Source organism: Bufo bufo, chromosome 4 (genome assembly GCF_905171765.1).
Source record: "Bufo bufo chromosome 4, aBufBuf1.1, whole genome shotgun sequence".
NCBI classification, from domain to species: domain Eukaryota; kingdom Metazoa; phylum Chordata; class Amphibia; order Anura; family Bufonidae; genus Bufo; species Bufo bufo.
This window is the reverse complement of record NC_053392.1, coordinates 425612290-425639958: the sequence shown is the minus strand read 5'-3', so window position 1 is coordinate 425639958 and position 27669 is coordinate 425612290. Positions and strand designations below refer to the sequence as shown.

At 44.6% G+C, this 27669-nt stretch overlaps 1 protein-coding gene across 2 annotated transcripts in view; it reads left to right on the top strand.

The window, feature by feature from the left end:
• AHCTF1 (AT-hook containing transcription factor 1) overlaps positions 1-27669 on the top strand; it is a 289329-nt gene that overhangs the window by 231936 nt on the left and 29724 nt on the right. For both annotated transcript variants that reach the window (XM_040429321.1, XM_040429320.1), the window contains exons 31-33: positions 12285-12358; positions 17941-18101; positions 18370-19957. In XM_040429321.1, the coding sequence (XP_040285255.1) occupies positions 12285-12358; positions 17941-18101; positions 18370-19957 (1823 nt within the window). The remainder of the gene's footprint in view (positions 1-12284; positions 12359-17940; positions 18102-18369; positions 19958-27669) is intronic.

The following is a 27669-nucleotide window of genomic DNA, read 5'->3' as shown; positions in this document are numbered from 1 at the left end:
TACGTTGCATTGATTCAACAAGGTGCTGATAGCATTCTTTAGAAATGTTGGCCCATATTGATAGGATAGCATCTTGCAGTTGATGGAGATTTGAGGGATGCACATCCAGGGCACGAAGCTCCCGTTCCACCACATCCCAAAGATGCTCTATTGGGTTGAGATCTGGTGACTGTGGGGGCCATTTTAGTACAGTGAACTCATGGTCATGTTCAAGAAACCAATTTGAAATGATTTGAGTTTTGTGACATGGTGCATTATCCTGCTGGAAGTAGCCATCAGAGGATGGATACATGTTCTCATTCTGTTTACGCCAAATTCGGACTCTACCATTTAAATGTCTCAACAGAAATCGAGACTCATCAGACCAGGCAACATTTTTCCAGTCTTCAACAGTCCAATTTTGGTGAGCTCGTGCAAATTGTAGCCTCTTTTTCCTATTTGTAGTGGAGATGAGTGGTACCCGGTGGGGTCTTCTGCTGTTGTAGCCCATCCGCCTCAAGGTTGTGCGTGTTGTGGCTTCACAAATGCTTTGCTGCATACCTCGGTTGTAACGAGTGGTTATTTCAGTCAACGTTGCTCTTCTATCAGCTTGAATCAGTCGGCCCATTTTCCTCTGACCTCTAGCATCCACAAGGCATTTTCGCCCACAGGACTGCCGCATACTGGATGTTTTTCCCTTTTCACACCATTCTTTGTAAACCCTAGAAATGGTTGTGCGTGAAAATCCCAGTAACTGAGCAGATTGTGAAATACTCAGACCGGCCCGTCTGGCACCAACAACCATGCCACGCTCAAAATTGCTTAAATCACCTTTCTTTCCCATTCTGACATTCAGTTTGGAGTTCAGGAGATTGTCTTGACCAGGACCACCCCCCTAAATGCATTGAAGCAACTGCCATGTGATTGGTTGACTAGATAATTGCATTAATGAGAAATAGAACAGATGTTCCTAATAATTCTTTAGGTGAGTGTATAATAATATTGTTAGCAATACCACACATGAGGCGCTGTCCTCTCTCTCTTCCTTTTTTCTCTTCTGCATTATTGTCTGATGTAGAATTCCTGCTGCTCCACAGCCCTGGGTTGTCTGTTGGATTTTTTTGTTCCATGGTGCTCCACAATTTTTTGATGCAGTTTTTCGCAGATTGGTGAACCTCTGCCTTTCTTTGCTTCTGAGAAACTCTGCCTTTTTAACATGCTCTTTGACCCAAGTCATGTGACTTGATAGCAAATTGCTGCTCCAGTATTATTATTTTTTTATTTTTTATTTTAGCATCACTTAGTTTTCCAGCCTTTTGTTGCCCCGTGCTAACTTTTTTGCGATGTGGTGCTTCCATCAAGCTCTGAGTTAATTTTTTTTTTCATGAAATGGTCAACATCTGATATGTGATTTATTGTGAATAAAATATGAGTCTCTGAGAATGGGAAATCATTGCATTCGGTTTTTATTTACATTTTAAACAGCGTCTTAACTTTGTTGGGGTTGCACTAAAAGGACATGTTAGGGGAGTGGACAGGTACTCGTCTGTAGCCTTCCACTGCCAAGTGTTTGAAAATGTTCACAATTTTGACAATGTAAAGTTAAAAAAAAAAACACATTTTCTAAATTACCGTATTTTTCGCTTTATAAGACGCACTTTTTCCCCCCCAATAGTGGGGGGAAAATGGCAGTGCGTCTTATAAAGCGAACACTGCCATGTTTACTTTGCTGACGCTGATACATCGCAAGCCGCAATGTATCAGAGGGGTGGGAGGAGGGGACGGAGGCTGGCAACACTCGCGGCGGGGCCCGATGCAGTCACTGTACTGTAATACATCGGACCCCGCTCACGGTAATTATCACATGTAAAGTCTATAATCTTCAAGCAGTGTCTCTGCTTTAAACTAGGGCAATCCTCTGTAGTGCAACTCACTATGAAAGCGGCAGGCAGAGCGGCAGCGTAACCTCGCGATTCTCACTCATTCATGGGAAGGAAGTGGGAGGAGCATTAATGAGTGAGAATCGCGAGGTTACGCTGCCGCTCTGCCTGCCGCTTTCATAGTGAGTTGCACTACAGAGGATTGCCCTAGTTTAAAGCAGAGACACTGCTTGAAGATTATAGACTTTACATATGAAAACGGCTTCATTACACTCTGCTTTCTTCTATACCAGTACTCACTATGAAAGCAGCGGTCCTGCCGGCGCGTGACGTCACTCACTCGGTCATGCTCCTCCCACTTCATTAATGAAGCTGGCAGGAGCGTGACTGACTGAGTGAGTGACGTCACGTGCTGGCCGGACTGCTGCTTTTATAGTGAGTACTGGTATAGAAGAAAGCAGAGCCATTAAAAGATTTTACATATAAAGTCTACTGTGTGCCCTGTGGTGTAATGGGGGTCACTATTCACACAGGGACAATATACTGTGACACATGATACTGTGACCAGCATAAGATCATCTTATGCTGGTCACAGTATCATATGTGTCACAGTATATTGTCCCTGTGTGAATAGTGACCCCCATTACATAAGATGCTATATATGATGCTACATCCCCCGTAGTAGTGAGTCACCCACAGGTCCCCCCATAACAGTGCGTCACCCACAGGTCCCCCCATAACAGTGCGTCACCCACAGGTCCCCCCATAACAGTGAGTCACCCACAGGTCCCCCCATAACAGTGCGTCACCCACAGGTCCCCCCATAACAGTGCGTCACCCACAGGTCCCCCCATAACAGTGCGTCACCCACAGGTCCCCCCATAACAGTGCGTCACCCACAGGTCCCCCCATAACAGTGCGTCACCCACAGGTCCCCCCATAACAGTGCGTCACCCACAGACCACCATTAGTTCAAAACCCCTCCAAAAGCACACCATTAGTTCAAAACCCCTCCAAAAGCACACCTTTTGGTTCAAATTTTTTTTTTCTTATTTTCCTCCTCAAAAATCTAGGTGCGTCTTATCATCAGGTGCGTCTTATAAAGCGAAAAATACGGTAGATACTTGACAAATTGTGAAAATACCACCCAGGCGCTGGGCTCTTCATAACTTCGGCGGACCCTCCGCCAGTTTTAAATGTAAGACTGCTTCCTTGCTGCCTTACATTTAGACCTTTTTTCTATGCCTGAAACAGGTATAGAAAATGACAACTGAGACTGACCTGCCTTCCTATCCCCTTTCCTGCCCACTTTTTTAGACCTGGCGTGAGCGGGGAAAAGTTGCAGATTGCAGCACAACTAACTGTTGTGCCACAATCTGCACCTGAAATATGCCTAATATAGGCATATTTCGGCTTCATAAATGACCCCCTTAATATGTACACTGCTTGCTTCTGTCCATGCACATAAGGCAGCACTGTAGGGCCCTTTCACACAACCTTTTTTGGTGTTGTTTTTCACACCTTTTCATGTTCAGAATCTGTGCCAAAAATGCCTCCAAAAACCCTCCTATTCATTTCAATTGGAGGCAGAACTTTCTTTTTTTTCATGCTGAAAAAAACGTGGAAGAAAAAAGCAGCATGCTCTGTCTTGGAGCAGAATCCACACAGATTTTTCCATTGAAATGGATTGGAAGCTGAAAAAATAGAGAGCAGCTTCACCATACTGTGGAAGATGCGCATTAAGGAATTCAATGTATGGCTTGGTGAATGGTGTCTGAAACCAATAGTTTGGCTTTGTGTCTCATGTTAGCTCTCGTTGGAATGGAAAAGAACTGTACAAGAACGATGGTTTGCATCTTTCTCTCAAGGGAACGAATGTCCTCAGTGAACAGTTCCAAGTATTTGCTAAGGAGCATTTAAACTAGGAAAAGGGGGGCAAAAGAGTGATAATCCAGCAGTCGGACTGCCCCCCGATACAATGCCAGAAGATGCCAGTAGCACATAGGTTAAGAAATGACAAGCTCAGAGTCTTGTCTACAAATGCTCACAGTTTAGGGAATAAGATCAATGAATTTGAGGCTATAATGGCATCTGAGAATATAGATTTAGTGGCTGTTACTGAGAACGTGGTTCAATGGGAGTAATGACTGGAATATAACAATACCAGGGTTCTCTCTATATAGGAAAGACAGAAAAGGCAAGAAAGGGGAGGGGTGGCCCTGTATGTGAAAGATGGCATAAAATCGAATTTAATACAAGTTAGCGAGACCAATTTAGAGTCAGTTTGGGTTACCTTTCAGCTTGACAATCATAAGGTAACTCATGTAGGTGTGATATATAGACCACCTAGCCAAGTCAAAGAATTAGATGATCTACTAGTTGAGGAAATAGCTAAAATGACATTGAAGGGGGAAGTTATCATTATGGGAGACTTTAATCTTCCTGATGTAAACTGGAAAACCAAAATAGCTAGTTCTGCCAGGAGTACAGATATTCTACATTCCCTACTGGGATTATCTCTACAGCAAGTAGTTGAGGAACCCGGAAGGAGGCAATTTTAGATTTAGTATTCACAAATGGGAATTTGGTATCTATTGCTGTAGGGGAAAGCTTGGGATCTAGTGATCACCAGTCTGTGTGGTTTACTATAAGTACAGTGACTGATTCACACCCCACAAAAACAAAAGTTTTAGATTTTAGAAAAACTGACTTTTCTCAAATTAGTGGTATACGAGTCCCTATCAGATTGGAACAGTTTCAATGGAGTCCAGGAGAAATGGGACTACTTAAAAGTGGCACTATTGAAGGCAACAGAAAATTGCATTAGGCTTGTCAGTAAAAGCAAAAAAAAGAGACCACTGTGGTACTCAGCAGAAGTGGCCAAAATCATTAAAAACAAAAAGATAGCATTTAGTAATTATAAAAAAAAAGAGGATGACAGGCAAATTTATAAGATTAGGCAGAGAGGCCAAACAAGTTATAAGAGCTTCTAAAGCACTGGCAGAAGAGAAATTAGCTCAGTCAGTGAAAAAAGGCGATGGGACATTCTCCAGATACATAAATGAAAAAAGGAAACTAAAACCATGAATTAACAAATTAAAAACTAAAGGAAGGTAGGTATATGGAAGAAGATAAAGAACTAGCTGACTGCCTCAATGAATACTTCTGTTCAGTTTTTACAAAGGAAAAGGACCTCAGTTAGGAAGGAAGACTAATGAATCTTTTGATGCATGTGTCTTTACAGAGGAAGAGGTTCTAAGTCAGCTGTCTAAAATTAATACAAATAAGTCACAGGGGCCTGATGGGATACACCCAAAGTTATTAAGAGCTCAGCGGTGAACTAGCAAAACCATTTACAGATTTATTTAACCAATCACTGGCAACAGGAGTCGTCCCAGAAGATTGGAAATTAGCAAATGTTGTGCCCATTCACAAGAAAGGTAGTAGGGAGGAATCGGGCAACTATAGGCCAGTAAGCCTGACATCAATAGTGGGGAAATTAATGGAAACCATGCTTAAGGAGATTGTGGAACATCTAAAATCCTGTCGATTGAAAGATGAAAAACAGCATGGGTTTTACTTGAGGGAGATCATGCCAAACTAATCTTATAGATTTTTTTGATTGGGTGACTAAAATAATAGATGGCGGAGATGCAGTAGACATTGCTTATCTACACTTTAGTAAGGCTTTTGATACTGTCCCACATAGAAGGCTTATCAATAAATTGCAGTCTTTAGGCTTGGACTCCCATATTGTTGAATGGATTAGGCAGTGGCTGAGGGGCAGACAACAGAGGGTTGTAGTCAATGGAGTTTATTCAGACCATGGTCTTGTTACCAGTGGGGTACCTCAGGGATCTGTTCTGGGACCCATATTGTTTAATATCTTTATCAGTGAAATGGCAGAAGGCCTTCGATGGTAAGGTGTGTTTTTTTGCTGATGACACAAAGATTTGTAACAGGGTTGATGTTCCTGGAGGGATACACCAAATGGAAAAGGATTTAGGAAAACTGGAGGAATGGTCAAAAATCTGGCAACTAAAATTTAATGTTGATAAGTGCAAGATAATGCACCTGGGGCGTAAAAACCCAAGAGCAGAATATAAAATCAGTGATTCAGTCCTAACCTCAGTATCTGAGGAAAGGGATTTAGGGGTCATTATTTCCGAAGACTTAAAGGTAGGCAGACAATGTCATAGAGCAGTAGGAAATGCTAGCAGTATGCTTGGGTGTATAGGGAGAGGCATTACCAGTAGAAAGAGGGAGGTGCTCATGCCGCTCTACAGAGCACTAGTGAGACCTCATTTGGAGTATTGTGCGCAGTACTGGAGACCATATCTCCAGAAGGATATTGATACTTTGGAGAGAGTTCAGAGAAGAGCTACTAAACTAGTACATGGATTGCAGGATAAAACTTACCAGGAAAGATTAAAGGACCTTAACATGTATAGCTTGGAAGAAAGACGAAACTTTTAAATACATAAAGGGAATCAACAAGGTAAGAGGAGAGAATATTTAAAAGAAGAAAACTGCTACAAGTGGACATAGTTTTATATTAGAGGGGCAAAGGTTTAAAAGTAATATCAGGAAGTATTACTTTACGGAGAGAGTAGTGGATGCATGGAATAGACTTCCTGCAGAAGTGGTAGCTGCAAATACAGTGAAGGAGTTTAACCACCTCCCGTCCGCCCATAGGATATAAACGTCCGGGAGGTGGTTCTCCATTTCTGAATGGACGTTCCAGAACGTCCGTTCAGAAACTGCAGCTGCACGTTAATCGTGCAGCTGCTGATCGGGTTGCCCGCTGTCAGTGACAGCAGGGCAACCCTTAGAGAAGGCAGGGACAGTGCCCAGGTGTCCCTGCCTTCTGGATCGCTGCATACACAGAGTGCTGTGTATACAGAGCAGGAAGCGCTATGTGACCGCCGGGACCGGAGAGTGCAGGAGCTGTGTGAGGTCTTTCACAGACTATGATCAGCCCTGCACTGAGGCTGTACAGCACAGTATAGTGCTGTACAGCCTCTCTGGGGGGTGCATTTCTCCTGTAACTGGGGCTACTATGTCAGAAAAAGTGAAGTAAATGTCCCCCAGAGGTCTTGTATGACCTTATGGGGGACGAAAAGTGTAAAATAAAATAAAATTTAAAAAAAAAAAAAAAAAGGTTTCACATGTAAAAAAAAAATATTCCCCAAGTAAGGAATAAAAAAAAAAATTTAAAATAGAAAAAATTAAATAAAATAGACATATTTGGTATTGAGTGTCCGTAAAAACCAGCTCTATAAAAATATCACATGACCTAACCCCTCGGGTGAACACCGTAAAAAAAAAAAAAAAAAAACTGTGTCAAAACAAGCAATTTTTGTCACCTTACATCACAAAAAGTGCAACACCAAGTGATCAAAGACGCGTATGTCCCACAAAATGGTACCAATAAAACCGTCACCTCATCCCGCAAAAAAATAAGCCCCTATATAAGAAAATCTCTCAAAAAATAAAAAAAAAACTATAGCTCTCAGAACATGGGCACATTAAAACATCATTTTCTTTGTTTCAAAAATGCTATTATTGTGTAAAACTTTAATAAATAAGAAAAAGTATGCATATTAGGTATCGCCAGGTCCGTAACAATCTGCTCTATAAAAATGTCACTTGACTGAACCCCTCAGGTGAACGCTGTAAAAATAAATAAATAGAAACTCTGCTAAAACAACCAATTTTTTTTTGTCACCTTGCCCCATAAACTGTTATAATGAATGATCAAAAAATCATATGGACCCATAAATAGTAGCAATAAAACTGGCACCTTATCCCCTAGTTTCCAAAATGGGATCACTTCTTGGGAGTTTCTACTGTAAGGGTGCATCAGGGGGCTTCAAATGGGACATTGCATCTAAAAACCATGTGGAGTTCCTTTTCTTCTGCGCCCTGCTGTGTGCCCATACAGCAGTTTTATGACCACATGTGGGGTGTTTCTGTAAACCACAGAATCTGGGTAATAAATATTGAGTTTTGTTTGGCTGTTAACCATCGATGTGTTAAAGAAAAAATTGGATTAAAATGGAAAATCTGCCAAAAAAGTTAAATTTTAAAATTTGATCTCCATTTTCCTTTAATTCTTGTGGAACACCTAAAGGGTTAACAAAGTTTGTAAAATCTGTTTTAAGTAACTTGAGGGGTGTAGTTTCTACAATGGGGTCATCTATGGGGGGTATCCACTATGTAGGCCCCACAAAGTGACTTCAGACCTGAACTGGTCCTTAAAAAGTGGGTTTTGGCAATTTTCTTAAAAATTTGAAGAATTGCTTCTAAACTTCTAAGCCTACTAACGTCCTAGAAAAATAAAATGACATTTCCAAAATGATGCCAACATAAAGTAGACATATGAGGTAGGGGTGGGCGATATAGGCGATATGCGATATAAATTTGTGCCACGATATGGATTTTGAGCATATCGCCGGACCGCGATATGATCCTGAGTCGGCACAGTGGAGAAGGAGAGAGTCCTTCCCTCCCCACTGTGCGCGGCTGCCGCTGACCACCAATGACAAAAGAGGAGGAGGGACTGACAGTAAATCATTGAGTTTTAACAATCTCAGTGAGCGCGTGAAAACTCAAATCTGATGGTATATTCTAACCCCCAGGCGTTCCCATGGTGACAGGGACGCTTGCCTGGGGGTTAGTTAGAATATACAGGGCCACGCCGCTGACAGTAGAACATTTAAAAACTCCTCCCACTAGGCGGCGCAGGCGCGTGACGTCAGTGAGTGAGCGCCGTCCCCCGCACTGCCTGCTGTTACCGGAGCTAAGACCTAGTAAGGTATACAGTAAAGAGCTCACCAATGAATAAAGTTAAAGTTACTGATTAGTTTTTAAATGTATTCCTGTGAGCGTCGGGGGGGGGGGGGGGGGGGAGAGGAATCCGTGGATGGCACCGTTTAGGGGAGGGGGATGATCTGTGGATGGCACCGTTTAGGGGAGGGGGGATCTGTGGATGGCACCGTTTAGGGGAGGGGGGATCTGTGGATGGCACCGTTTAGGGGAGGGGGATGATCTGTGGATGGCACCGTTTAGGGGAGGAGGATGATCTGTGGATGGCACCGTTTAGGGGAGGGGGATGATCTGTGGATGGCACCGTTTAGGGGAGGGGGGGATCTGTGGATGGCACCGTTTAGGGGAGGGGGATGATCTGTGGATGGCACCGTTTAGGGGAGGGGGATGATCTGTGGATGGCACCGTTTAGGGGAGGGGGATGATCTGTGGATGGCACCGTTTAGGGGAGGGGGGGGGATGATCTGTGGATGGCACCGTTTAGGGGAGGGGGGATCTGTGGATGGCACCGTTTAGGGGAGGGGGGATCTGTGGATGGCACCGTTTAGGGGAGGGGGGGATCTGTGGATGGCACCGTTTAGGGGAGGGGGGATCTGTGGATGGCACCGTTTAGGGGAGGGGGGTGGGGGATCTGTGGATGGCACCGTTTAGGGGAGGGGGGTGGGGGATCTGTGGATGGCACCGTTTAGGGGAGGGGGGTGGTGGATCTGTGGATGGCACCGTTTAGGGGAGGGGGGTGGTGGATCTGTGGATGGCACCGTTTAGGGGAGGGGGGTGGTGGATCTGTGGATGGCACCGTTTAGGGGAGGGGGGTGATGATCTGTGGATGGCACCGTTTAGGGGAGGGGGGGGGGGGGATCTGGGGATGGCACCGTTTAGTTGAGGGGGGGTATCTGTGTAAAGTCCTATTCACCCTAATAGAGCTCTGTTAGGGTGAATATGACAAGGGTTCTAGCCCTTAAGGAGACTAATAGTTATTAAATAAAAAGTAAAAAAAAGTTTAAACACGCCCCCCCCAAATATAGAAAACAATATATCGCAATATATATCGCATATCGCACATGCTTAAAATTATATCGCAATATAGATTTTAGGCCATATCGCCCACCCCTAATATGAGGAATGTTAAGTAATAAATATTTTATGAGGTAACACTTTCTGTTTTAAAAGCAGAGAAATTGAAATTTAGAAAATTGTGAATTTTTCTAAATTTTTGCTAAATCTGGGATTTTTTCATAAATAAAGGTGAAATATATTGACTCAAATTTATGACTATCTTGAAGTACAATGTGTCACGAGAAAACAATCTCTGAATGACTTGGATAAGTAAAGGCGTTCCAAAGTTATTACCACATAAAGTGAGATGTCAGTTTTGCAAAATTAGGCCTGGTCAGGAAGGGGGCAAATGGCCCAGATGGCAAGTGGTTAAGCAAGCATGGGATAGGCATAAGGCCATCCTTCATATAAGATAGGGCCAGGGTCTATTCATAATATGCAGTATATTGGGCAGACTAGATGGGCCAAATGGTTCTTATCTGCCGACACATTCTATGTTTCTATGTGTACCCGTAATTTTTGGCCGTGAGGCTGCAGGACTCCCATCTGTAAAATAATTCACCCATGCAGATATCCCTCTCCCCGCACCCCTCTGGTCGCTCTCATCCGTGCCCTAGGAAAGAAACATGCTTTGTGTATTAGGCTCCTGTCCCCCTTAGGGTACTTTTACACTAGTGTTAAAGTTTTCCGGTATTGAGTTCCTTATAGGGGTTCAATACTGGGGAAAAAAAACGCATTAGTTTGTTCAGTATTCCGTTCAGTATGCATCAGGATGTCTTCTGTTCCATCCCTTTTACTGTATTTTCTCCGACCAAAATTCCGGAACACTTGCCATTGAAATGTATTAATGCCGGTTCCGGTACCAAGTGTTCAGGAAATTGCCGCATTGACGGATCCGGATTTCTGATCTGCGCATTCGCAGACCTTTAAAAATGTGGGGGGAAAAAATACCGGATCCGTTTTTCCGGATAACAATGCATTTGTCATCCGGATCCGGAAACAAATGGTATCAGTTTGCATACGGATACCAACGGAACTGCCTGCTGGATTCTTCTAACGCTAGTGTGAAAGTACCCTTACTCTAGGAATTCCGTGCTTCAGAGAATAACACTGCAATCAGAGATGAGCGTGTTTGGAGCAAGCGCAGTGTGACCGCTCCAATAAGGGTGCTGGTAGCTAGCATCTGCTAGTACATTAGAGCAGAGTAGGACGCATAGATGCTACTGAGCATGCGCTAGTGCCGTCCTATTCAGCTCTATAGGGTTACTGAGAGGTGGCCGGGCTGTGAGCTACTGCGCATGCTCCAGCCTGTGTGCTCATCCTCCATGTGAAATGTCTAGTAAGCAGCGCAAGCGCGACCACCGCTGCTGGACTGCAGTGGCCATAACCATGGGTAACTGCAGATGTACAAGGAGAGGAGTCCTGGGTGGAAAGATCAGGAAATGTAAGAGACAGTATATTTAAAAAATGAATTTATTTGCTGAAATTTATTTTATTACAATGTCTTACATATTCAGTAAGATGTCAGAGATGGGAATACTCTATGGGGCCTTAGGCTGGGCCGCCGCTTTTTTACGGTGGCCCAGTCTAAGCACTGAACGGGTCTCCAATGTATCAAGGACCCTGCTCTCACATGAGAGCCACGGTCCTGCTCTAACTGCCTGGACCGGCAGGAGTGTCTGGTATCGGCACTCCACAATTGCATCTGCCGATGTGTGTAATGGCAGGCTTGGGGTCTTAGGAAGGCCCCAAGTCTGCCTTGAGTAGTTTATCTCTCTGGCGCAGCCTGCTTGTAAGTGTTAGTATAGCATTGACCTTAAAATGCAATGAACTATAGGGATAATGCAATGCATTGTATTTTAAAATCAGTTTGTCTGTTGTAGTCCCCTTGTGGGACTATTAAGTGGTAAAAAAAACAAACGCCTGTATTAAATAAAAATAAATTTCATTTAAAAAATACTTTTTTTTTTTCCATTGAAAATACTCTTTTCAATTAAAAAAATTGCAAAAAAAAAATCTCGCCCATATGTTTGGCATTGCCGTGTCCATAACAACCCTGACTACATAAATATCATGTAAATTATCCCTTACCGTGAACGCTGTAAAAAATAAAAACAATGACAGAATTGCTAATTTATTCTTAGCTGCCACCGAAAAAAACATAACGAGCGATCAAAAAGCGTAGTTTTCTCCAAAATGATACCAATGAAAAATACATGTCAGCCCACAAAAATCAAGCCCTCACACAACTCCTTAGAAAGAAAAATGAAAAATAAAGCGTCTTGGGAAGCGGCAATGCAAAAACATTTTTTTGTTTTACAGTTTTTTCCCCATCTCCCACCTAATAAGTTAATGAGAAAGTTGTGTACCCCCAAAACTACAATTTTTCCCACAAAAAACAAGCCCTCCTTCAGTTATATAGATGGAAAAATAAAAAGCTTGGTCAGTAAGGCCCAAAACAGGCTGGTCACTAAGGGATTAAGGGGTAAATTCTTATTTTGTTACTTATGTGACATCTCTCATACATCTTCTCTTTTGCAGTGTTGTAGCTCCAGTGGAAGACTGCACACAGGCTACTGAAAGTGAGATGAAACCAGATTCCTCAACCTCTGTCTGTAAGTTCTGAATGCCGCGATGCAAAGAAAACAATGCAAATTGTTTTCAGGAACACAGCATTTGCCTAAATAACCGAAGTGTCCATGTTTTTCACACTATTTTAGGTCCAGCATGATGTCTGTTTCCTATTCCAAACAGAAATCCTGCATGTTTCACCCATTGTAATTGATAGATCTGCTGCCAAACCTTCAAATTAAAATCCAGTGTGTGAATGTGCACAATAGGGCTTGGTTCACATGTAACTTTTTTTTTTTTAACTTGCAGTCACGTTTTACTGTAACTTTTACCCCCACAAAATACAGATTTGGCCTAAACTGTAGCAAAAATGTTGCATGTGAACCCTGCCTAAAGGGACACTAAAGCAGGCCATACATTAGGGATTTTAGATGGCTGTTCCCAAAACAACTTGCCATTCATGGATGGTCAGTAAAGTTTGCCAGGAATACCATAAGTTTAACAATATACCACAATTTAATCTCTACTGTAATTTAAGGGCTAGTCTGTGTTTCTATTGATTGGGTGCAGATCTATCTTTCAGCATGAACAACTTTTCAACTACAATATCTCACGTTGGCAAAAAAAAAAAAAAAAACTCCAGATCAACTTTAAAAAAAAAAAAAAAAATCTGCCATCAGTCAACTTATTCCATAAACTGCGATAGAATACTTTCTCGCCCATATGAGTAGTGTTTTACAAGTGTGCCTATGTCACTCTCCCATATCCTATATATAATTTGTGTATCAGCAGCTAATGTGCTTTTTATTTTTCTAAGCATTGTAGTTTTCCTTATATGTATTGAGAGAATATATATATTCTCTCTTATATATATATATAAGAAAAAAGGCAGCACTCCAAATAAGTGATGGATGGTTTATTCACCCATCTAGCAGCAACGTTTCAGCTCTCTCATTGGAGCCTGTGTCTAGCTGAGTAACATGTGCATATAGACCTACATATATAGTGCAAGCAATTTACAGAATCACAAATCCATAATTAAGTAATAAAGTGCAAATGCATCAAGATATAACAACATTAAAAACATAATTCATCTGTGGCCATGATCATACCTAAATTAATTGTGAGCATCATCAAATAAAGTGCATAACGTGATCAACACAGTAGTAATATCAATGTGAATACATAATTATCAGTTAATATATGAAAGGTGCACAGTGGGTATCAATGTCAAATTGATTAAAACCTTAAAAAACTTCGGATAGGTCACGTTGAATCGTGGAGACACAGTGGAGTCTGCTTGACGTCCGGAAGAGCGGTCTGCGCATGCGCCGCTACACGTGCTTTCGCGAGACATGTGACAATGTAAAGAGATGTGGGAACCACTGTAAAGATGGACGCTGACTATCTTTCTTACAGGGCGCATGCTCGTGCCCATACAGGCCGGCAAGTTCTCTATACAGAATCACAAAGACACACTACGAGCATGCGGCTTGAAAATGGTCCCAGCAAGTGGACCGAAACGTTTCACGGGTGAATAAAAGGATCCCACTATTTTCACCTACTGGAAGTGCTGCGGTGTATTTATTTTTTATCGATTTATCACCTTGATAAGGTGCAATACCACTGGCACCCCTTGCTACTGGTTGTTTCACCAGGTGTGCTGCCCTGAAAACTTTTATACTATATATATATATATATATATATATATATATATATATATATATCGTATTTTTCGCCCTATAAGACGCACTTTTCCCCAAAAAAAAGTGGGGGGGGAAATAGCAGTGCGTCTTATGGGGCGAATGCTGCATTTTGCCGAACTGTCAATGATACGCCGCGCCGCATTATCAGCTGAGGGGGAGGAGGGACTGGGGGTCGCATCTGCTTTTATAATGACAGCGGGGCCCGTGCAGTGACTGTATTCTACTAAACGCGCCCCGCTCACTGTATATACCGTAATCTTATCTATAATTGTGGCATTGTTAATAGTAATCAGCGCCTGTATTACTTACAACAAGCGCTCAGTAGCAGAGAGGAGGGAGGACGGGCGCTGGCAGCGTGAGTCACTACGTCGGGCGCATGACGTAGTGACTCGCGCTGCCAGCGCCCCTCCTCCCGGCCTGCCTCCTCCCTCCTATCTGCTACCGAGCGCTTGTAAGTAATACAGGCGCTGATTACTATTAACAATGCCACAATTATAGATAAGATTACGGTATATAGAGTGAGCGGGGCCCGTGTAAAGGAATACAGTCACTGCACGGGCCCCACTGTCATTATAAAACCAGATGCGACCCCCACCCCCCTGTATTGGGGGTCATTCACACTACAGGTCTTGGTAACCACGGGCGAATCTAAATTCCTCTCGGTCAGATGGGGAACGTAGAGACAAAAGAAAGAGGGGTGGGGGGCGCACAATAGGGTAGTATGTTCAGAACAAACTGAATTGTTTAACAAATAGAGGTGCTCACCTTAAAGGGTTGTGCAATAATAGACACAACTCTATTGTAGATATGTAGATATATATAGATCTTTAGGATCCGTGAATGCAGCCGCAGAAGAAGTGTCTTTGGGATCGGGTGCCCAATCCCCCAAAGGGTGCTTGTAGTAAAAAGGTTCTGATCAGGCGCAAAATCACAGGTTCCAATACGTCTCTTGTAGGTGAATCTTCTTTATTTACATCATAATTAAAAGATGTGTAGAACAACGCGTTTCGGGACTCAAACTGTCCACTTCATCAGGTTAACAGGTAGTCACAATAGCTGTTCGCTATATGTTGTCCCGTGTGCATGGATTTTTCTCAATAAAATCTTCCTCTTTATTTCCGTAACAATATCAGATGCGGACAAGTTCAGAAACAAGCAACTGTTTACGTGTTTCGGAGACCTTCTTCTTAGTCGTAACGAGAAGGTCCCTGAAACGCGTAAACAGTTGCTTGTTTCTGAACTTGTCCGCATCTGATATTGTTAAGGAAATAAAGAGGAAGATTTTATTGAGAAAAAATTGCAGTGCCGGAACCGTTTTCTTTGCTGCTTTGATCTATCCAGGAACTTGCTGGTTGGACTCCATGCACACGGAACAACATATACCGAACAGCTATTGTGACTACCTGTTAACCTGATGAAGGGGACAGTTTGAGCCCCGAAACGCGTTGTTATACACCTTTTTAATTATGATGTAAATAAAGAAGATTCACCTACAAGAGACGTATTGGAACCTGTGATTTTGCGCCTGATCAGAACCTTTTTACTACATTCACACTGTTATGGAGGGGATCTGTGGATGACACATATGTGTCATCCACAGATCTCCCCCCCCCCCCCCCCCCCCCCCATAACAGTGTCACCCACAGATTCCCCCCATAACAGTGTCACCCACAGATTCCCCCCATAACAGTGTCACCCACAGATTCCCCCCATAACAGTGTCACCCACAGATTCCCCCCATAACAGTGTCACCCACAGATTCCCCCCATAACAGTGTCGCCCACAGATTCCCCCCATAACAGTGTCGCCCACAGATTCCCCCCATAACAGTGTCACCCACAGATTCCCCCCATAACAGTGTCACCCACAGATTCCCCCCATAACAGTGTCACCCACAGATTCCCCCCATAACAGTGTCGCCCACAGATTCCCCCCATAACAGTGTCGCCCACAGATTCCCCCCATAACAGTGTCGCCCACAGATTCCCCCCATAACAGTGTCGCCCACAGATTCCCCCCATAACAGTGTCGCCCACAGATTCCCCCCATAACAGTGTCGCCCACAGATTCCCCCCATAACAGTGTCGCCCACAGATTCCCCCCATAACAGTGTCGCCCACAGATTCCCCCCATAACAGTGTCGCCCACAGATTCCCCCCATAACAGTGTCGCCCACAGATTCCCCCCATAACAGTGTCGCCCACAGATTCCCCCCATAACAGTGTCGCCCACAGATTCCCCCCATAACAGTGTCGCCCACAGATTCCCCCCATAACAGTGTCGCCCACAGACCACCATTAGTTCAAAACCCACTAAAGGCACACCTTTTTGTTCAAAATATTGTGGCACATTAGTATATGTGAGGGGGGGAAACTTTTCAAGATGGGTGGTGACCATGGTGGCCATTTTGAATCCAACTTTTGTTTTTTCAATAGGAAGAGGGTCATGTGACACATCACTTATTGGGAATTTCACACAAAAAACAATGGTGTGCTTGGTTTTAACGTAACTTTATTCTTTCATGAGTTATTTACAAGTTTCTGACCACTTATAAAATGTGTTCAATGTGCTGCCCATTGTGTTGGATTGTCAATGCAACCCTCTTCTCCCACTCTTCACACACTGATAGCAACACCGCAGGAGAAATGCTAGCACAGGCTTCCAGTATCCGTAGTTTCAGGTGCTGCACATCTCGTATCTTCACAGCATAGACAATTGCCTTCAGATGACCACAAAGATAAAAGTCTAAGGGGGTCAGATCGGGAGACCTTGGGGGCCATTCAACTGGCCCACGACGACCAATCCTCTTTCCAGGAAACTGTTCATCTAGGAATGCTCGGACCTGACACCGATAATGTGGTGGTGCACCATCTTGCCAGCTTCAGTGCATAAAGAGGGAAACACATCATCATGTAGCAATTTTGCATATCCAGTGGCCTTGAGGTTTCCATTGATGAAGAATTGCCCCACTATCTTTGTACCTCATATACCACACCATACCATCAATTGTTTTGTTCATACAGTCTTGGAGGGATCTATCCAATGTGGGTTAGTGTCAGACCAATAGCGGTGGTTTTGTTTAACTTCACCATTCACATAAAAGTTTGCCTCATCACTGAACAAAATCTTCTGCGTAAACTGAGGGTCCTGTTCCAATTTTTGTTTTGCCCATTCTGCAAATTCAGTGCGCCGATCTGGGTCATCCTCGTTGAGATGCTGCAGTAGCTGGAGTTTGTAAGGGTGCCATTTGTGAGTAGCTAATATCCGCCGAAGGGATGTTTGACTAATGCCACTCTCCAGTGACATGCGGCGAGTGCTACGCTGTGGGCTCTTGCTGAATGAAGCTAGGACAGCCACTGATGTTTCTTCATTAGAGACAGATTTCATGCGTCCACATTTTGGCAAATCCAACACTGAACCAGTTTCACAAAACTTAGCAAGCAGTTTGCTAACTGTAGCATGGGAGATGGGTGGTCTCGTAGGGTGTCTTGCATTGAAATCTGCTGCAATGACCCGGTTACTGCATTCACCAGACATCAACACAATTTGTATCCGCTCCTCACGTGTTAACCTCGGCGACAATGGCTGTAAACAAAGAGAAACTTGTAAATAACTCATGAAAGAATAAAGTTACGTTAAAACCAAGCCCACCATTGTTTTTCGTTTGAAATTCCCAATAGGTTTGATGTGTCACATGACCCTCTTCCTATTGAAAAAACAAAAGTTGGATTCAAAATGGCCGACATGGTCACCACCCATCTTGAAAAGTTTCCCCCATCACATATACTAATGTGCCACAAACAGGAAGTTAATATCACCAACCATTCCCATTTTATTAAGGTGTATCCATATAAATGGCCCACTATATGTGTGTGTGTGTATATATACACACACACTTTATAATTTTGTTTTTTTTACAGCTGTGATTAGTGTTCAAGACAGCGAAGACATTGTCAATGCGCATTTTGAATTTCTTGACAAAGAAAAGGACCATGAAACTGAGCTGCAGATCGTGGAGGAAAATGTTCTAATTGTTGAGGAAATTCCTGCTGCCACCGTTCCTCACTTTGTGGAAGTTCAGGTGATAAAATAATTTGTTGAATAATGTTTCTAAACTTATCATGGATGTGGGAGCAGAACTGTGTGAAGTTAAGAATTTATTATGACAGAACTGATGTTTTCTGCATGTCAAACATCTGTGTGCACCTTCAACCATCTTTTGATAAGCCTTTTAGCTGTAAGATGCTAGTTTTTATTTTCAATTCATTTTGGTATATCAGAAATGAAAGTGAACACACCTTTATAACGGTTACACAATAAGTTGGTAATTTGATTTTTTATTTTGGCAGAATTTGAATGACGAAGTGAATATTGAAGTCCCTGAACCAGAAGTAACATATCAGCCTGCAGCTTCGGTAAATCTTGATGAGGAGAATAAGGTTGATGAATATTGCAACAATCCTGAATCTGCTAATGATGATGAACATTCTGTGGATGCTAGAACAGATGTTAAAGACGAACATTCTGTAGTTCCGAATAATTTTTCATTGGTTCTTGAAGGAGATCCTGGGGATGAGGACTATGCAGAGCTGGAACCATTGAAAGCAGATGAACCTAGTGGTGAAACTTTAAAAGAACCATCAGAGGATTCATGCGAGCCTAATGATGAAAAGATCAATTTAGGAGATGCCGTTAGTAATGCTGAAAGTTGTCAAAGTAACTTGACTCTTTGTTGCACTGAGGAAGGGGCTAAGATTACGGAAACACTTCCTTATATGCCTGAGCCAGTCAAGGTTGCCATTACAGAAAACTTGCTTTATCTCAAAGAAACCAGAAGTAAGGATTTTGTAGCAGAAGTTAGCGATTCACTTTATGAAAATGAATCTGTAAAGAAACTCAGAAATGTGCACACTGTCACTAGCTCACCTGTAAGGAAAGTGAACAAAACAAACCATGAAGATCTTACCGCTGATACTGTCATAAGGATAACACCACAACCTGAAAAATCAGATGAGCAGAAACTTGATTCAGATGAACTGCAGACCTCTCCAAGTGAAAACAAGACTACATTAATAAAACCTCCAACTCCTCGCAGAAGTGTAAGGAAAACTACAAAGGTACCAGACACCATTAATGATTCTGAACTTCCAATTCCCACAACTCCTAAAAGAGGTGGTAGAAAAGCCAAAGATAATCCAGAAAACTTGGGTACAGCTTTAGCAACCTTACAAGAGGAACAGCAACCTATTATCACAAGAATTTCCAGAAGGACAAAAAGTTCAGCTTCTGATAAACCTGAGTCCACAGAAAATGAAGCAGTCACAGAAGAAACTGTGACAAAACTGCCATTTTCTCCTGCCAGAACACGTAGAGGAAAAGCTGCTGTGCTGGATGATCAAAGAAACACGGGAGACATTGTGGATCAACAGATGCCTACAACTCCTACCAGAATTACTAGATCATCTAAAGTGGCGCAAGAGAATGAAAATGAACAAAGCATTGAGAATGTTGAAATTCAACCACTTGTTACTACACCTACAAGAGGTCGAAGAGGAAAACGTGCTGTGAATGAGTTGGTCAAACAGTTTGAGCTTGGTGCCTTTCAGGCAAGTAACAAAACTGACTCCAGCCCACCTGTTTCTCCTAAAAAGGTGTCTTTAAGATGGTCTAAAATCAGGTCACAAAATCAGATAGATCAAAAATGTGCTGATGAAGATAATGTAACAACACAAGAGGTTGTTGCAGGCACTCCTAGAAAAACGGCAAAAAAGTCTGTCCGTAAAGTAGATGTAGAGGATTCCCCTGAAGTTGCAGAGGGACAGAAGAGAGCGACCCGTTTAACAAGGACTAGATCGAACACTGTTTCAAAGCCTGAAACCACTTCTGTTGAATTTGCATTCTCTACCCCTACACCAAGACGTAGAAAGAATGCGAAAGGTTTGTTTCTTCAAGCATATTAATATCTTACAACATATTTGTTTATGGGTATTTTAGGCTGAAAGATGAGAAAATATGATCTGGAGTCACAGTACAATTTCTGTGAAGATTTTAGCTGTTTTCTCACTCTTTGGTCATGTTTGTCCTCTCATCCCAGTAACCTTTAAAGGAGTTGTGCAAGAATGGCTGTGTTTTTGGGAAGTGCGGCGTAATCAAGGCTTAAAAGGCGACATTTCCTATTTCTCGCCCATTCCATTAGGGGACACAGACCATGGGTATAGCTTAAGCCACCACTAGGAGGAGACACTATGCAAATAAGAAAAAACAGCTCCTCCTCCACTGGCTATACCCCCATGCTCCAACAGGAGGACCTCAGTTTTAGCTTAGTGTCGGATAAGGAGGTGACACTCCTGCTGGGTTGTCCCTGTAGTTTTTTCTTCTCCTGTTTGTTTTTTTTTCTAAACAGAGGACGCATGGTGCGTCCCTGGTCTCTCAGCGGAGCGAGCGCCGGGGTCGAATGACCATCCCCGGCTACCTCCCTTTCCCCCCAGAAGATAAGTGGAAACGGGCTCGACCTGCAGCTCCGGTGGCCTACCAGATCCGGGGTCACCTAGTCCTGCCCTCTATCCAGTGCACTGCCACTCCTTGTGCCAGATGACTGAAGAGGTGACCCCATGCTGGTCCGGAACAGAGGGTGAAGCCTGCAGGACTCAGATAAGTACAACGGCTTTCCTGCAGCTCCCCCTCCCCCCGTTCTCACACTGTGACACGGTTCTTCAGGGCTTACCTGTGGATCTGAGAGGGAGGAGGGATTCCTTCTTGGGGCAGTGGCTATTCGCAGCGCCATGCTGCTGCGCCTTTTCCCGTATTGTTCGGAGGGCTCGTTATCCCCTGCATCCTGGCGGCGGGCGCCATTTTCGGAGCCGGGGTCTGTCTTTTTTCATGCGATTTTTTTTTTTATTATTTTTTTTTAAATATTTTTTATTTTATTTTTTTGCGTGAATTTTTCGAGCGATCTGTGGCGCGACTGGCTGCTACTCCAGCTCCTCACAGGTCACGGTAGGACAGATAGTGTTCCGCAAAACTGTAGGAGACCCTGACTCCAGGATTGCCGCCGTCATGCCAAGTCTGGGGGCCCCCCAAAAATATAAAGCGACACCTCAGGTCCCACTGGGATCCTGTAAGGTCTGCTGCTTGCCACTATAGTTTACAGGCTCCTGTGACTCTTGCCCTGCCTCGGGACAGGATCATCCACCTCCCCCTCCATCAAACCAGCCCAGTCCCTCCTCTGCCCCTTCAGAGCCCGCGGAACCCTCCTGGGCCTCTGCCATAGCTAGGGCGGCCGCGGATTTGGCCCAAGTCTCGCGCGCGGCCATGGCCTTTATGGAACGCAGGGCGGCCATGAATCCATCGCCTGCGGTGCCTGTGGTTAGCACCGCTCCACCTCCTGGTGCCCCCCACAGAGGACGCTCGACCGTTAACAGGCAGCGTACGCAGCAGCATCCCTGACTCTGCTTTCCCCCCTCGCTTGGAGGCATGTTCAGCCTCTCCCCCTCGCAGGGGCTACAGGTCTGAAGGGGAAAGGTCCAGCTAGGACGAGGACACGGAGCCGGAACCCTCGCCTAAGCTCACAAACATGGTGGCAGACTTGGTTACGGCGGTCCGTGACACCTTTGACATACAGGGGGAACCTCCTTCTACTAGTAGCCAGGAATTCCCCCTTTTCCACTCCAGAAGGGGTGACGCACCAGAGGCAGTCACATTCCCCATTCATGGCGAGTCGCCAAGGTCCTTTCTAAGGCGTGGAGTGCCCTAATCACCGTTTTTTCTGCCACAAGGCGCATGGATACTCTGTATCCTTTCCCGGCAGATAATGTGCACCAGTGATCTTCTCCGGGTGGCCAGATTGGCTAAGAATTTGGCAATACCAGTCCTGGACGGGTTCCACTAAAGGACTCCGTTGATAGGTGTTTGGACTCTTTCCAAAGCCATCTTCACTCTGGCAGGCACAGGTCTGCCGCCTGCGTTCACCTCGGCCTGGGTAGCCAGGGTGCTGTCGGTGTGGTTGCAGCGCCATCATCAGGACCTCACAGAGCAGGATATCTCTGCGGATACCCTGAACTTCGCCCTCCAGATGTCCCAAGCGACAACATTCCTCTGTGAGGCCTCATTGGACTTCAGCACTCTCTTTGCGCAGATTTCGGCCCTCTCGGTCACTCAGCGCAGGGAGGTCTGGTTGAAGGTCTGGGACGCCGACGCTTCCTCCAAGCGCTCCCTCTATAACCTCCCCTTTGCGGGCTCTAGGCTCTTCGGTGCTAAGCTGGACGAGATTATCTCTGACGCTACGGGGGGCAAGAGCACACACCTGCCCCAATCTAGATCCAAGGGCGCCTTCAGAGCTCGCCCCTTTGGCTCTAGAAACCAGTCCTTTCAAGACAGCCCCCTCCTCCTCCCGCAAGAAGCCTTCCTTTAAGCCTCAGCCTTTCTGGCGTCCGCGGGCACAATTCCCGGGGAGTTATGACCGCCCCGCGGATCCCAAGCAGTTCTTCGCCTGCGGTGGGGGGGCCGTCTGCTCTCCTTTCAGCAGGTCTGGAGAGCTCACGTTCGAGACGCCTGGACCCTGAAAATTGTAACTTCTGGTTACAAGATAGAATTCGCTTCCAGACCTCCGGAACGTTTCTTCCCTTCTCGGGTTTCGGGGGATCTGGCCCGAGCCTGGGCCCTTTTACAAGCGGTCTCTTCCCTTTTGGTCCGGGGAGTAGTTGCCCTAGTTCCTCTGGAGGAACAGGGTACAATGTTCTACTCAAATCTCTTTGTGGTGCTAAAGAAGGAGGGATCTGTACATCCGGTCCTAGACCTGAAGCTATTAAACAAGTTCCGTCGGGTGCGGAGGTTCCAGATGGAATCCCTCCGCTCCGTTATTGCTTCTCTTCTTTCAGGGGAGTTCCTCGTGTCAGTGGACATCCGGGACGCCTATCTGCATGTCCCTATCGCAGAATCTCACCACAGATTCCTGCGCTTCGCCATTGGCTGCCGTCATTATCTCTGTTGCCCTACCTGGACGACATACTGGTAAAGGCTCCCTCTCGTCCCCAGGCCGAAGACAGAGTCAGGTTCACTGTTCAGACTCTGCAGCAGTTCGGCTGGCTGATCAACTTCCCGAAGTCCTCTCTCCAACCTTCCCAGAGGGTGACCTTCCTGGGGATGATTCTGGACACCACTGCAGCCCAGGACACCACTTCCGGATTACAAGTTCTCACGGATACGGAAGTCGGTGTCTCACCTTCTGCATTCTCCGTGTATCTCCATCAGGGAGTGCATGCCGGTTCTGGGGCTTATGGTGGCCTCCTTCGAGGCTGTTCCCTTTGCCCAGTTTCACACTCGGCCTCTGCAACAGGCGATCCTGTCCTTCTGGGACAGGACATTGAGGGGTCTGGACTCTCAGATCCGCCTACCTCCTCGGGTTCGCATGGAACTCCCGTGGTGGCTGTCCCCTCAGAATCTGGCTTCAGGGAGATCCTTCCTCCTAATCTCCTGGACAGTCATCACCACCGATGGCAGTCTCCTGGGTTGGGGTGGCGTTCTCCGGGCTCGGACAGTTCAGGGGGTGTGGTCAGAGGTAGAAGCCTGCCTTAAGATCAACATACTGGAGCTCAGAGCAATTTTCCTCTGTCTCATTGGACCCCCCTCCTAGCGGGTCTCCCGGTAAGGGTCCAGTCGGACAATGCCACAGTTGTGGCCTACATCAATCTTCAGGGCGGAACCCGCAGCTGGACGGTGATGCAAGAGGTGAAAAGGATCCTCCAGTGGGCGGAAGCTCATGTTCCAATATTGTCTGCAGTTTACATCCCAGGGGTCGCTCGGACTCCCTTGTTGTGGTTCCCGAGGGGCCTCGTGAGGGTCTGGCGGTCTCCAAGGTCACTGTGGCTCGGTGGATTCGGTCGACTATTGCCATGGCCTATCGGTCCCGGGGTATGGTTTCCCTTAGCGGGGGTTACCGCGCACTCCACCAGGGCCTCCTGGGCTAGGCGTAATCGAGCCTCTACATCACAACTTTGTAAGGCGGCCACCTGGTCGTCCTTACATACCTTTACCAAGTTCTACCAGCTGCACTCTCTGGTGTCGGCTGATGCTGCCCTAGGGCGCAAGGTATTGCAGGCTGTGGTTCCTGTTTAACCGTTGGATGTTTCCCTCTGGAGGTGTTGGTCTTCCCACCCCATGGACTGCTCTAGGACATCCCATGGTCTGTGTCCCCCAATGGAATGGGCGAGAAAAGCAGATTTTTTTGTGAAACTCACCTGTAAAATCTTTTTCTCGTCTTTTCCATTGGGGGACACAGCTCCCACCCATTCTTGTCTGTTACAGGAGGGGTTGGTTCTATTCTATTGGGAACTTATGGTTTACGGCCTGATGGTGGTATTCCTCGGTTCTGGTTTTTGTCTCCTGCTTTTGCACGCACTGAGGTCCTCCTGTTGGAGCATGGGGGTGTAGCCAGTGGAGGAGGCGCTGTTTTTTATTATTTGCATAGAGTCTCCTCCTAGTGGTGGCTTAAGCCATGGTCTGTGTCCCCCCAATGGAAAAGACGAGAAAAAGATTTTACAGGTGAGTTTCACAAAAAATCTCCTTTTCCTTCACTGTAGATGATGACACTCAATGGTTTATACCACCCAATGGTTTATACCACCTCCATATGGAGGGGCATTTCAGGGGTCGGATTTAAGGCCTTCTTACTAAAAAGGTTAACCAATGAATGTTTTCCCCCGTAGTAAGGCAAAGTGCTTACTTGTTATTGCTGGGCACTTTATAACTGGGGGGCAGTTATAAAGTGCCCAGCAATAACAAGTAAGCACTTTGCCTTACTAGTGGGGAAAACATTCATTGGTTAACCTTTTTAGTAAGAAGGCCTTAAATCCGACCCCTCAAATGCCCCTCCATATGCCCGGCCCCTCACACACAATGTACTTTCCTCTCTCCCCGGCACCCTCGTTGCTTCTGAAGCCTGCACGATTGCCGCTACTTCCTCCCATGCCTGGATGAAAACATTTTGGCCAGCCAATTGCAGGCAGTTTAGTTTTTAATATATTTCCACAAAGACCTCTGGGGTACACTATATTTTATTTTGTATTTTGCACTATTTCCAAAGGAGCCCCAGTTACAATGGAACAAGCCCCCCTGTGGGGCTTTGTACAAGACAGAGCTGTTCAGGCACAGCTCTGCTCTGCCCCTGAGACACCCGCTTCCTCTATTCATGTGATTTTGCTTCTCCATTTAGTGTCTATGGAGCCGACAGAAATATCTCCATTTTATTTTTGTTTTTTTGTTATTTTTTTATTACATTTGGTAACAACTTGTATGATTACCATTACAGCTGTTATTGGCCCAGGAAACCTCTCCAACCCCCCACCCAAATAGATTTATAGACAAGCTTTTCATTCAGAACTCTAGAAAAGCTTGGATCGCAGTAACATTAGAGATACTTTTTCACCCGTGTGTGTGTGTGTGTGTATGTATGTATATGTGTGTATGTATACAGTGGATAAAAAATGTTCAAATATCGGGTTCCTGTGATTTAAAAAAAATGAGACAAGGATAAATCATTTCAGAACTTTTTCCACCTTTAATGTGACCTATAAACTGTACAACTTAATTGAAAAACAAACAAATCTTTGGTAGAGGGAAGAAAAAATATAAAAATAAAATATGGTTGCCTAAGTGTGCACACCCCTAAAATAATACTTTGTTAAAGCACCTTTTGATTTTATTACAACACTCAGTCTTTTTGGGTACATTTTGACTTGGCAAGATTTGCCCACTCTTCCTTGCAAAAACACTCCAAATCTGTCAGATTGCGAGGGAATCTCCTGTGCACAGCCCTCTTCAGATCACCCCACAGATTTTCAATCGGATTCAGGTCTTTGCTCTGGCTGGGCCATTCCAAAACTTTAATCTTCTTCTGGTGAAGCCATTCCTTTGTTGATTTGGATGTATGCTTTGGGTCGTTGTCATGTTGAAAGATGAAGTTCCTCTTCATGTTCAGCTTTCTAGCAGAAGCCTGAAGGTTTTGTGCCAATATTGACTGGTATTTGGAACTGTTCATAATTCCCTCTAGCTTAACGAAGGCCCCAGTTCCAGCTGAAGAAAAACAGCCCCAAAGCATGATGCTGCCACCACCATGCTTTACTGTGGATATGGTGTTCTTTTGGTGATGTGCAGTGTTGTTTTTGTGCCAAACATATCTTTTGGAATTATGGCCAAAAAGCAGGGGCGTAGCGTGGGGGAAGGCAGGGGAGCCGTTGCCCCGGGCGCCAAATTGTAGGGGGCGCCAGGCAGAAGGCAGTAAAATGAGGGTGATGGAAGCCTATGGCTCCCATCCCCTCCAATCTGCCTGGCCTGAAGCTTTAAGAAGCAGCAGAGCGGCGCAGGAGTCCAGGAGATCGCGATTATATCACCGAGACCTCCTGCGCCGGGTCTCGCGAGATGACGCGGCACAGGAGGGCAGTGTGATGTGTTCCTGACCGCCTACGCCGGGACGCCCAAGCAAAGACTACAAGAAGTGATGGAGAGGTGAGTATTATTTTTTATTTTATTTTATGTAAGTACTGGTGGCACTATGGAGGTAGGCAGAAGAGATACAAAGGAGGCCAGTATATTTAGAAAGAATGGGCACCATTTTATATTATACAGGGTGGCCATGATATATTATACAGTGGGCCATAATATATAATAATTATACAAGGGGGCCATCATATATTATACATAGGAGCCATAGTATATAATAATTATACAGAGGGGCTATTAATAATGGGCCCTCTGTCTCTGTATAATTCTAATATGTAATGGGCCCCCTGTATAATAATTATATATTATGGCCCCCCTGTATAACTATAATTTATAATTATACAGGGGGGCCATAATATATAATAATTATACAGGGGGGGCCATAATATATAATTATACAGGGGGGCCATAATATATAATTATACAGGGGGGCCATAATATATAATTATACAGGGGGGCCATTATATATTAGAATTATACAGGGGGGCCATTATATATTAGAATTATACAGAGGGCCCATTATTAATAGCCTCTCTGTATAATTATTATATATAATGGCCCCTTTATATAATTATTTATTATGGCCCCCTTGTATAATTATTATATATTATGGCCCCTCTGTATAACTAGAGTATATAATGCCCCCCCTGTATATTATATATAGTGACCCCTCTGTAATATTAGGATATATAATGGACCCTTTGTATAATTACTATATATAATGGCCCATTATATATCCTAATATTACAGAGGGGCCATTATATATTATACAGAGGGGGCCATTATATATAATAACTAATAATAATAAAACTCTGCATAGAGGAGTTGCGGCTGAAAGGTGTCATGGCGGTCTTATCTCTGAATGAAGACGCTGAGGAAAGTCTACATCACAGGAGATGTCACTGGATGGATGAGGTATGTGATGCTGTATTCTCCTGTATATTTTGCAGTGATGTATGTAATGTCCAATCACATATTTGTTATACGGTAGGGTTCGGGGGTGGATTGAGAATTTGGCCCACCCTGCCGCATCCTGGCCCCAGACTTCAGGTCACACTGTGCGTGTTCTGAATTCTGGGGCCTTATACCCTTATAGCCTTATATCTACTACATCATCTGTACTTAGAGAGTTACCACCATGTTATCTGTGGTGT